Raw genomic sequence first — 12750 nt, 5'->3', positions numbered from 1 at the left:
CCTGCCTCAGCCTCCCGAGTAGCTGGGACTACAGGCGCCCGCCACGTCGCCCGGCTAGTTTTTGTATTTTTAGTAGAGACGAGGTTTCACCGTGTTAGCCAGGATGGCCTCTGTCTCCTGACCTTGTGATCCACCCACCTCGTCCTCCCAAAGTCCTGGGATTACAGGCATGAGCCACTGTGCCCGGCTGGGCACTGATATTTTTATGTAATTTCCCCATCACCACCATTGAAAAAATGTAAACTCATTCTTAGCCTATGGGCTGCACAAATAGCAGACAAGATTTGGTCCATGGGCCTTAGCTTGCTGCACTTGCGTTATTTACAACTCTTTCCTGTAGTTCACTGCAGAACCAGCTTTGCGACATGTACAGCAGTGCCCTGTGCATGGCAAGGCACCAGGGCAGCACCCGTCCAACACCTCACAGTTTCAAAACGTCAGACTCTTTGATCTCTCTTATCTTTTTTGATATTTAACGGTGTTTTCTGTTTCTTAAGAAAACACTTTAGATATTCCACTCCAGCAGTCATACCCCACTAAAGAATGCTCATTTTTGGTAAAAAGCTTTTTGAACACGTTTTATTATAAGTGATCCCCTCAGACGGAAATGGATAGAGCTAATAGATCTCACCTTATGGTTTATGTTAGAAAACAGTCCTCTTCCCTCCCCTCTTGCTCCTGTTTCCCTGCTTGACTTTGTGAACTAAGTGGGCCAGAGGTTGTGGAGTGGAAAGGACCTTTGTGGCAGTAGTCAGTAACGCAAGTCACTGCAAGGCCCATCCACCCCGCTCTCAGCGTCTGTGAGCTCACTCAGGTGCCAGCGAAAACTCTTTCTTGAGATGGGTGGCGCAGAATGATTCCCCATTGCTGCGTATTCCTCGTGAGACATGGAGTTCGCTTTCAGTAAGACTGGTGAGCCACCATGAAGGCTATGATAACTTTTCTGTGGAGCAGTTCTAAGCTCTAAAGAAAGCAAGATCTTCTTTTCTGGACTAAATGGATTCTTCTCTGGGGCCAGTAGAGGAGCAGGGCCAGGTGTGAGTTGCAAGTCCTTTGAACCATCCCTACGGGCCCTACTGGTAGAAGTGATATTCTGTGTTCTAGCACCAAACCCAGAAATTAGAGTGGGTGGTGATTGGGAAACCTAGGAGGGAGAATTTTAGCACACTTAGACCACAGGAGACTCCACCCATGCTCGATCATATCTCCCTCTCACTCCAAAAAGGAGTGCCCAGCAGCAGTGGGCTGGCTCCGTGCAGCAAAGCATGCGGGTGCCAGAATGTGCCCAGGTGGATGCCCCCAGAGTAAGTGCAGTGCCAGTGGCCGATCATCATGACAGCTTCCACTGTTATTTTGAGGTCATTTCCTGGGTCTGCCTCAACTGGTAGGGATAAAGATATTTACTACTCTGGGTGAGGCTGGACTTGGGGTAAAAATTTAAAGGTTTCTCCTGAAAGAGAATCCTGAAGTAAGTTGAGTGCTGCCAGCTGAACCCTGTACAGCACACTTGCGTAGGGCCCTGGCTTCTGGTGTTGGTTCTGCCAGTGTTTCCCTTGGTTAGCCTCCTGGCGCCTGAGTTCTTACCTATAAATGAGACCTTCTCGAGCAAAAACTTTAAAGCAGGGTTGGAAGCCCTAGGATAAGTGGAAAAACTAGGTCATAGTTACGGAGAAGTTTCTGATGGAAAGCTCATTCCTGGACCTGGATGTCACTGAAAATAAGGTCTTGAAGGGAGTAGCTTGAAAGAGATTGGAGGTAAAGTAATGAGCTCTCCTCCCCCAATATCCCTTTGTTACTCAGCTCTCGCCTGCAGCGCCCCCCCCCCCCCCATGCCAGCGTCAAGCCCTGAAGTACTTCTGCTTTACTCCTGGGTCCTAGTCCAGGGCTTCAGTGTGATGGAGAACATCCGGGGCCAGCTGCCACATTGAGGGACAGAGCCAGGGCTGGACTGCAGCCCAGGTGTTTTGATAAGCTGGTCCCCCCATGCCAGAAGCTCCTGAGTGGGGAGGAGCTGCTCCAACTGTTGCTTGAGATTGAGTTAAATAGACATCTCCCACCTTTTCCTTCCTAAAAATCTGCCATTTAAAACACCACTGAGCCCAGCACTTTGGAAGGTCGAGGCAGGAGGATTGCTTGAGCCCAGTCTCCTGTAGGCTACCAGCCTAGGCAACATGGCAAAAACCTGTATCTACAAAAAATTTAAAACTTAGCCAGGCGTTGTGGCACATGCCTGTAGTCTCAGCTACTCAGGTGGCTGAGGTCGGAGAATCGCTTGAGCCCAGAAAGTTGAGGCTGCATTGAGCCAAGATCGTACCACTTGTCCTCCAGCGTCGGCAACAGTTTAAGACCCTGGCTCACAAACCGAACCAAAACAAACAAAACCAAACACCTCTGAGGCAGAGTTAGGGAGTAGACACAAATGTAGAGACTCGCCACCCATGGTGTGTCAGGATTCACCAACGAAGGGAATGGCGAGGGGTGTTTTTCTAGGAATGTTGGCTTTTTCCTTGTAGAGATGACCTATGGATTGATTTTTAGAGCGGACTGAAGAGAGGAAGATTGTTTAATTCTAACGTGTCCCTTTGGGGAATGCATTATGTGAGCAGTAGGATTCTGAAACACACTCTGAGCATAGTTATCCTGGACATTGATAGAAAATTCCTGCTAGGAAGGTGTGCGCAGGTTAGGGGAGCCAGGGACAGGCCTCACTGAGAGAGAGAGGCTCTCATTTGGACTGCATAGTATGGCCACAGGTTCTGTGATTTGCCCTGTGGAAGGGGGATGGCCACAGCATAGCAGATGCAGAAGAGGGTCCTGAGCTGTGACCCTGAAAATCCGTGAGAGCCTGACAGTTAATGTCAAGTGGAAGTCAAGTGGACAAGAGATTATTTCTAACTGGTTCAGATGTGCAGGCTGAGGCTGCAATTGGGTGGATGAAGTGAAGGATGGCATCAGAGAGCAAGCAATTTCTTAGGCATGTGGGGTTTTCTTGTGTAACTTTTTTTTTTTTTTTGAGATGGAGTCTCAGTTGCCCAGGATGGAGTGCAGTGGCGCAATCTCGGTTCACTGCTACCTCTGCCTCCTGGGTTCAGGCGAATCTCCTGCCTCAGCCTCCTGAGTAGCTGGGATTACAGGCTCGTGCCACCATGCCTGGCTATTTTTAGTAGAGACAAGGTTTCACCATGTTGGTCAGGCTGGTTTCAAACCCCTGACCTTGTGTTCCTCCCGCCTCAGCCTCCCAAAGTGCTGGGATTACAGACGTGAGCCACTGAGCCCGACCTCTTGTGCAACTTTGAAACAACCCAGAGAGGAAGGCCAGGCAGGTTTCATATCAGGTGACAAGATGGAGGCTTGTGAGGAACAAGACATTAGCAAGACTGTATACAGAAACCTGGTCTTTGAATTCAGTTTTCTCTGTGCTTTGCTACCACAAAAACAAAAAACATAGATTTTGCAAAAGACTTGGGAGCAAAGCACTGCATAAAAAGTCTAAATGTTTTTTCTATCATTCCATGATGAAGAAGCTTGGTTACAGCCTGCCCCCATCCCCTTTGGGTGAGTGGGAAGAGGGGAAGAACAGGTCAGTCCTGGGCGTTTAATAAACAGACTCTTAGGGCTTTGGGGAGCGACTGGCCTCCCTGCACCCTTCAGATGAAGAAACAGGCCCAGAGCAGGAGTTAATTTGGAATTTTAGGATTTACTTTAAGCAAATGTTCTGTATACCTGAGTTGTTATTTCTAATGTATTCAACCCTCTTTGGCATTAAATATGATAGAAACCATGTATTTGAAGGATAGTAGCTTTTTTTTTTTTAAGTTTAACATTATATATCATGGGATTTTAAATTACACATCTATATATATGGAAATAGTCAAACTTGTCTGAGACTCGGTTTAGATGATGTTCAACAAGTGTCCATGGCAAGTTTGACTATCACTGCTTTTCTGTTTCTAAGACACTCATGAGAATAAGCAGCTCAGGACTCCTCTGTAATGCACAACAGAGACTTGAAAATGTGAAATCCTTGCTGTGACCTAGGGTCAGGATTCTACCTTTGCTACATCAGAATGTCCCGTTTCTGGAGGCCTATAAGGTGCAGGTTCCTCTGGGCACCCCTGTGCATTGACACCCTTCTGTCCCAGAAGTCTGTCACTGCCTGTTTTCCTACGTTTCCTAGGACTTCTTTGTCCCTGTTCCTAGTAAGTCAGACCCCTGGGCCAGCTGGCTGAGAGGCAGAGGCAGGCAGCCAGAGGAGGCCCAAGTGTGGTGCTGGATACTTTAGTCTTCCACATGAGCACACCTGATGGGCAGGGATGCACCCACCGCACTGTTCCCTGGGGGCCTGTGGGCTCCCATGGTTCCGTGTGTGCTGGCCATACCTGCTGAATTTCATGCAGGAGAGCATCCTGGAGTAGAAAGGAGTAGGAGTGAGGTTTTCTAAGATTTGAAGGTAGAACCCTGAATCTGCTCAAATTTGTATTAAAAATAAGTTGTTCATGGCTTTGAGATAATAGCCTTGGTTAGTAACAAGTTATTTGAGAGAGTGCTAAAAAGGTGTTGCCCAGTGGTGGGACTGAGCAGATGTCCTGGTTTCCTGGGGACTCTGCTAGACCATGTGATGAATGACAGCCAAAAGCTGTTGCCCTTTTGAGTGAGTTTCTCATGACTGTTGGGCCTCTCTCTCTCATGCAGGTGGTAAAGACTATCGGCCTCCGGGAAGTGTGGTACTTTGGCCTCCAGTATGTGGATAATAAAGGATTTCCTACCTGGCTGAAGCTGGATAAGAAGGTAAGTCAGGGTTAACTATTTACAGACTGTGGATTGAGTGTTGGTCTGCTTTGTTGATAAGGAAACAGGAGGAACTCACCCTGTCTCTTGTTTTCTGTTCCTTTTTGTTTGTGTAAAAGTTTTTACAGACAAAAATGGTTGCAAGTTTCCAGTAAATGGGGATATCGATTGGAAATCAGATCCTGGCATTTCTCCATACAGCTCACTCATCGGAGCATATGATGGTTAATTGCAAAGCTTTTAGTTGACCTTAGTTTTTTTGAATGAGATTGTTAATCTTATAAACTGTGAATCATCCACTATTTCGTAAGAACCTGTTATTGCTTTGTGTGAACCTGTGACAGATTATCTTCCCACTTTAAAGATTGGATAATTCCATTAACCAACCATAAAGAAAAGTAGTAAGATAAACAATTTTTCTTCAAACTCTTTGAAAATTATCCTTTTTTTCGAAACCCCCACTGTCCTCCCAAGTCACAGCAACAAGTTAGACAGATGATGGGAGGTGGGGAAGAGTGGAGGAGCAGGAGGAATTCTTAAGAGTAAGCTTTGGGGTCCAGGGCCCTATTGGCATGTGACCAAATTCCAGGTCACTGTGGGGGTCATTTCCAAATTTGAGTTCTCTAGGACTGATAGCATCATCCCATGAGGACTAGGGCTTAGTGAGGCAGTAGCTTTGATTTCCAGCTGAGTGCAAGAGTGTGATAGTACTTGTTTGTTTGTTTTTTTGTTTTTTGTTATTGTTTTGAGATGGAGTCTTGCTCTGTCGCCCAGGCTGGAGTGCAGTGGCGCGATCTTGGCTCACTGCAACCTCCACCTCCCGGGTTCAAGTGATTCTTCTGCCTCAGCCTCCCAAGTAGCTGGGACTACAGCTACGTGCCACCATGCCCAGCTAATTTTTTTGTATTTTTAGTAGAGATGGGGTTTCACCATGTTGGTCAGGCTGGTCTCGAACTCCTGACCTCATGGTCTGCCCACCTCAGCCTCCCAAAGTGCTGGGATTACAGGCATGAGCCACTGCGCCCGGCCTTTTTTTTTTGGTTTTTGTTAGTTCGTTGTTTTTTAAGAAGAGACAGGATCTCGCTCTGTCACCCAGCCTGGAGTGCAGTGGCACCATCATAGCTCACTGCAGTCTCAAACTCCTGAGCTCCAGGGTTCCTTCTGCTCAGCTTCTTGAATAACTGGGACTATAAGCATGCACCACCATCCCCAGCTAACTTTTTTAAAAAAATGTTGTAGAGATGGGATCTCTTCTACGTTGCCCAGGCTGGTCTCAAACTCCTGGGCTCAAGTGATCTTCCTGCCTTGGCCTCCCAAAGCACTGGGATTATAGGCATGAGCCACCATATCTGGCGTTTTGACTAACCTTTTTTTGTCTGGAATGCTAAAAAGATTACTTTAAGAATAGACATTACCTCCTGAAAACTGGCCTGAGGGCCCCATTGAGTCTTGGTTAGAAGCCTGTGTTGGGGACAGTGGGCCTTCGTCTTCCAGATTTGTGTCGAGAGTGTGGCTTGCTTTGTCCAGGTGTCTGCCCAGGAGGTCAGGAAGGAGAATCCCCTCCAGTTCAAGTTCCGGGCCAAGTTCTTCCCTGAAGATGTGGCTGAGGAGCTCATCCAGGACATCACCCAGAAACTTTTCTTCCTCCAAGTGAAGGAGGGAATCCTTAGCGACGAGATCTACTGCCCCCCAGAGACTGCTGTACTCTTGGGGTCCTACGCTGTGCAGGCCAAGTTTGGGGACTACAACAAAGAAGTGCACAAGTCTGGGTACCTCAGCTCTGAGAGGCTGATCCCTCAAAGGTGAGCACAGGGTGACCTGGCCTGGGCAGGAGCAGTCATGCCATCCTCGGCAGGGAGAAGCGATTACATTAGAAACACAGGGACTTTGCCAGTGTCAAGTGCTCCTTCATGCTGGGACTCTAGTCATTAAGGCACTGACCAGCGACCTGAAACATAGCCAGGGAAGGCGAGCTGCCATTCCTCATGGAAACTAAAGTGCAGCCGTGTCCTGTGGGAACGCAGCAACATAGCAAAATTCTCGACCTGACTGCTTAGCTCCTCCTGGGTTATGATAGGTTGGCCCCTGTGAAATCTGTTTTTATTTACTAATGGTCACAAAAATTACCCCATTTGGAAGAAAAGGCCACTTAAAATACCTTCTTAGTTTTTCCAGCCTGAGTTCATGTTCAAAATGCTTAGTCTTCCAGATTAATCATCATGAATAGAAATGCTACACATCAGGAAATAGAAACCAAAGCTCTTTGGGATTGATTGATTTGAATGGAAAGTAAGGGTTTGAGTGTGGGTGGTAAGTGGTCCTCCTTCCTTGCCTGTCACAGCCCTTAAGGATGACAGTGCTGTTACCTTTTGCATTCCAGAGTCATGGACCAGCACAAACTTACCAGGGACCAGTGGGAGGACCGGATCCAGGTGTGGCATGCGGAACACCGCGGGATGCTCAAGTGAGTGCTGCGCCCTGCTCTTGGGATCTGGCCATCTCCGTGCGCTCCAGCGTGTCTTTTCCTGTGACTCTACTTAGTGCTTTAAAGGGCTCTTTGTCAGGCCTTGTGAAGACCTTGAGGGAACCAAGCTGAAAGTGGGGTTTCCTTAGGGAAGAGGTTTTTAAAAAAAAAAAAAAAACCAGGTGTCTTGCCCAGGGAAAGAAACAGTTTAGTTCAAGCCTTCAGGTTCTAAAAGCTTACGCCCTCCCTTTGTAGAAAGTGTTATGTCTAAACTTCATTTTAGTCAGTAGGGCATTGTTCACCTACAATCCACGTTATTTTTCTTCTGTCAAAGAGGCGCTAGTTTGCTCATTGTATGAAGGTAGTTGTCTTACAAAGTGTATATAAATGAAAAAGGATTCCAAGTGAGAAATCCTGATGTCAGAGAACCTGGACGTGGGGCTGTTAATGTAAGACATAGCCAGACCACCAGATTCTGGGTGTTCTTGTCCTAGAGCCTTGTCTCTGGCCTAGTCTTGCGACTCTGCATTATTTCAGCCTCTGAAGTTTGTTTGAGGTTTGAGCCTCAGATTTTGTGCTTCAGGGTTTCCTGTCTGGCCCAAGCATCCTTTGTGGAAGAAAAACAACTCGAAGCCCATGAGGGAGGGTTGTGGGAGTCCCAGAAGACATATGTGTGGGCAAGAGAAAAAGGAGGATTGTGCCGAGTGATAAAACTAAAAAACCTGTCAGAGAAGCCAATGTGAATCAGTTCTTCCTGAAAGTTTGGGGTTTGATGGTGAGGCTGCAGGGCAGCACGGAACCCACCCCAGGCATAGCTTCCGGGCTACCTGGGTCCCCTCCTCACCAGTCTGCTGCCTGGCCCCTGCCTGTCTGCACGCAGCACACGGCATTGAGCCCATCCTACACAAGGCGCCTTAATTTAAAAATACTGGAAAGGTTTTAGTGTTCTGGATATTGAGTGCTGCCAATGACTCTGCCTGTTTCACTCTCCCCAATTAAGAGATAATGCTATGTTGGAATACCTGAAGATTGCTCAGGACCTGGAAATGTATGGAATCAACTATTTCGAGATAAAAAACAAGAAAGGAACAGAACTTTGGCTTGGAGTTGATGCCCTTGGACTGAATATTTATGAGAAAGATGATAAGTGAGTTGAAGTTCACAGTTATCTTCAGTAGGTGGGGTGGTGGGCCTGGAAACAGTGGCAAAATGGCAAATTTGTGGGTTATTTTTGAAGTTTTTATTTAGCAACTTACTATCCCCAAGTAGGAATCTTTTATGGGCTTTTGGACTGCTGTGGCCCGCTCAGAGGGTGGTCCAGAGGTGTGTGGGTTATCCTCTCTCATGGTGGGCAGGGCCAATAGTGGGCTCAGACCTGGGAGAGGATGGCTGACTCCAGTGCTGACTCCTGGCTCCAGGTTTGTGCTAATCCAACCAAGAATGTTGATGGTGTGATGAGAGACTTGAAGAGCTGTAAACAATAGCTTGTATGTGTAGACTCTTTAGCTAAATGCTGGGAGTCTGCGGGAGATATCTTAATTACCTCACATTTAGTTATGTTGTTTGTTGAGTGAGGGCCTGTAAGCAAGCTAGGTAGTGTAGCAGAGCCAGGCCTCTCCACAGGGACAGACAGTCCTGCTTTCGGATACAGGGCATTTGCCTGCTTTCTGCTGAGGATAAACAGGGAAAGTCATCCTAGTTCGTGAGGGTAGGTTTCCCATGGTGAGTCCGCGACATCAGCATAAGCCTAGATTCTAGATTGATCTGATCAGAAGATACCTGAATTTAAGAGGCAGAAGGAAACTACCTCTGGAAAGAGAAGGGAGAGGCTCCTGACTGCCTCCTGACAACTGTCTCTGCCCCGATTGTCCTGTCAGCCTGATTGTCAGCCTGATTGCTCTGCAGGGCTCCCCTAAACAAACCCTCTGATGGCCTCCAGCTTCAGGGACCTGGCAAAGAAGGTGCCAGGGCAAGAATGCTCCTGGGGTCTTTTTGCCAAGCCCTGCCTTTTGGCCTGGGTTCCTGCTTTCCACGTAAGGAGCAGAGTGGCCCAGAGTTCCTGGATGTACCTGGTTTCCTTCCTAGCCTCATGTTGTTCCTTGAAATGATGGCTCTCCCCATTTCCCACTTGAGGCTCACCCATCTCACCTGTTCTCAGGTATTTCTGTTCTCAGCTCCACCACATCTCAGGTTCCCCAAAAATCCTCTCTGGAGTTCTCAAAGGGAGTGGTGCTGCTTTCCACAAATGACCTGCACATGAGTCCATCTCTCCATTCACAACCATGTGGATTCCTGCCAGAACCCAGGGCACAGATCTATTTCACTTGGGGGTCAGGGACCTATGCCAGCTGTGCCCAACCTCCTCTCACTTCCAGGGCCCACGTGGTGATACTGCACAGGGAGGGAGGCAGGCGCTGTCTGCTGGAAGGAAGGTGCCCATTAGGGATGGAGTTAGTTACGCGATCCAATGTGATTTACCTGTCAGAATGACAGGAGCTCCTCAGAGAACCTGGAAATGAGATATTGAGGACTCTCGGTTCGCTCCTACTCTGAGTGTGCTGGATGTAGCATTGGCAAAGAAGCGGGAAAAAGCCAGGCACAGCGGCTTACACCTGGAATTCCAGTACTCTGGGAGGCCGAGGCAGGCGGATCCCTTGAGCTCAGGAGTCTCAACCAGCCTGGGGAACATGGCGAAACCCTGTCTCGACCAAAAATTTAAAAAATCAGCTGGCTATGGTGGTGCATGCCTGTGATCCCAGTCACTCAGGAGGCTGAGGTGGGACGATCACTTGAGCCTGGGAGGCAGAGGTTGTAGTAAGCCAAGATTGTGCCACTGCACTCTAGCCTGGGTGACAGAGCGAGACCGTGTCTCAAAAAAAAATTTAAAGAAGTGGGGAAAGTGGGTAGATACAGGAACTTGGAACCAGGACACCATCTTTCTGGGAGACCCCAGCGCTGAAGCCGTGGCTCTTAAGATAGTCATGCCAAGGAGAGGTGCACAAAGTCCTCGTGGGAACGTATGTGGGAAACTGCCTCTGCCTTTGAAATCTCTTGAACAAGACCAGATTTTCTAATGTGACCAGGCCAGGGCTGTCCAAACAGGTTTTTCAACCTGCAGGAAAACAGCCATGAGCAGGAACTTGCTGATGTCAGCTTGTAGCTGCCCCAGCCCACGTTAAGTGTCCATTTCTTCCAAGTAAAAATGTGGCTGTGTACCCTACTTAGTACTGGTCTAGCTCTCTGCTACCCCTCCCCCACCATTGAGCGGTGAACCTGGCAACTCTCTCAGATGGTTCTTTTCCCTCAGAGCACACTGGGGTGTTGGACAGGCTCACTTTCTGCCTCTCTTCTCCCCATTCCTGAAGGCACACCCCTCTCTTCACAAAAAAAGCACTTATGTAGATATTCAGTCAATTAATAGGCCCAAATTCTTTCCCTTTTGAACAAATATTGATAACTTGGTAGCAGCATAAGCAGGAGACTGTCCTGAAGTCTGAGGAGTGCTGAGAACAGCCAGCTGTTGTGCTGTTACCTCTCTCAGTGGAACTAGGAGAATTAGATATGCCTGAAACATTGTTCAGGTGAGAAAGTTAACCTATTGAATATGGAAATTGAGCTCTAAGAGATATGTACTCTGCAAGTAAAGTCTCTATTTTATTAAAACACTTACCTGTTTAGTACTAAATAGGGTCTGGCTGGAAATCTGTCTCTTGGGGTCCCCTTTTCATTGTACACATAACCATTAAGTGGGAGCATGTAGGACTATTTGTCATCCTTCTTTAAACCCTTAGCTTGGACTAGGTGGGAGTATAAAGAGGGCAAAAACAGGTAAGCGCCCTCCTGACTGGCATTATAAGCTTGTGAACAGAGAAAGTTCAGTTTAGCTGCGTTAGAATTTGAAACCTGACGCTCTCAGACCAAAAACAAAAACTACAGGAACCTGATCTGTCTGTAGTCCTATAAAATCACTTTTTTTCCCCTTAGCTTCATACTTCTTTGGACAGATTTCATCATAGAAGTACTTCTGTAGGTAGGAGTTTCTGGAAGTGCACTAGGTCCAGGGCTCCCTTCTTAAAGGGAAAGGGCGCACGGGGAGCTTGGAGACTGGAACAGGAGCCACAGAACTTGTGTTTTAAATTCCTTGTAGATAGGTACTCAGGGCTTCACTTGCTGTCTCATGTCTCTTTCCATCTGCACATCACTTGTCACCCTCTGGCCCTCTAACACATTTCCAAGAAAATTGCAAGCATCCATATCCTTCCTCAAAATGAAAGTGCATATGATATACTAGAGGTTAGTTATGTTTTGTTCTTTTGATGTAAAATTTAAATACAATGAAATGTAATCTTAAGTGTTCATTTGCTGAGTTTTGACAGATATGCCCGAAAAATGCAAAATCTTAAGACATATAGAACATTATCACCCTCAGCTGCATATTTTGGATTGAAATTTTTAAATCATTCATTCTTGCATTTATTTATTTATTTTTGAGACAGAGTCTCACTGTGCCACCCAGGGTGGAGGTGCAGTGGCACGATCTCAGCTCACTGCACCCTCTGCCTCCTGGGTTCAAGCGGTTCTCCTGCCTCAGCCTCCCGAGTAGCTGGGACTACAGACACGCGCCACCACGCCCGGCTGATTTTTGTATTTTTAGTAGAGATGGGGTTTCACTGTGTTGGCCAGGCTGGTCTCAAACTCCTGACTTCAAATGATCTGCCCACCTTGGCTTCCCAAAATGCTGGGATTACAGGGGTAAGCCACCGTGCCTGGCCCATTCTTGCATTTTAAAGTCATTTCAGGCTGGGCATGGTGGCTCATACCTGTAATCCCAGCACTTTGGGAGGCTAAAACAGGCAGATCCCTTGAGGTCAGGAGTTCAAGACCAGCCTGGGCAACATGGCAAAACCCCGTCTCCACCAAAAGTACAAAAAATTAGCTGGGTGTGGTGGCGCATGCCTGTGGTCCTAGCTACTTGGGAGGCTAAGGTGGGAGGATCACTTGAGCCCAGGAGGCGGCGGCTGCAGTGAACCAAGATTGTGCCACTGCACTCCAGCCTGGGTGACAGAGTAAGACCCCATCTCAGTTTAAAATATATATATTATTTCAAACTTTAAAAAGATTCCAAAAAATAGTATAAATAATTCCTATATGCCCTTCACTTAGCTTCCTCAAACAACACCTTATGTAACCGTAGTCCAAATGCCAAGATCAGAAAATTAATGTTAATAGTCTCTAGATCTTATTCTCATTTTAATCAGTTTTCTCACTGATGTCCTATTTCTGCCCCGAGACCCTCTCTGGAGCCACACCTACAGTGAGTTGTTAGACCTCCCCATCTCTTTTGATGTAGGATAGTAGTCTTTTTTTTGTCATGACCTTGATATCTTTGAAGAGTACTGGCCATTGACTTTGGAAAGCCCTTCAACTTGGATTGTTTGGTGTTTTCTCATTATTTGGAGTTTTACATTTTTGGTGAGAAGAAAATGCTGTTTTGCCCT

The 12750-nt window shown here is 47.2% G+C and overlaps 1 protein-coding gene across 2 annotated transcripts in view; it reads left to right on the top strand.

The window, feature by feature from the left end:
- The window catches only part of EZR (ezrin), a 57506-nt gene that overhangs the window by 30814 nt on the left and 13942 nt on the right, over positions 1–12750 (top strand). Inside the window, exons 4-7 of one of the 2 annotated variants that reach the window (XM_011952769.1) lie at positions 4693–4788; positions 6316–6590; positions 7169–7252; positions 8253–8399. In XM_011952769.1, the coding sequence (XP_011808159.1) occupies positions 4693–4788; positions 6316–6590; positions 7169–7252; positions 8253–8399 (602 nt within the window). The remainder of the gene's footprint in view (positions 1–4692; positions 4789–6315; positions 6591–7168; positions 7253–8252; positions 8400–12750) is intronic. The other variant, XM_011952770.1, reaches the window with a different exon arrangement.

This window comes from Colobus angolensis, unplaced genomic scaffold (assembly GCF_000951035.1).
Source record: "Colobus angolensis palliatus isolate OR3802 unplaced genomic scaffold, Cang.pa_1.0 Scaffold35, whole genome shotgun sequence".
NCBI lineage: Eukaryota > Metazoa > Chordata > Mammalia > Primates > Cercopithecidae > Colobus > Colobus angolensis.
Note: the sequence above shows the minus strand (reverse complement) of the source record. Positions and strands in the feature narration are given on the sequence as shown.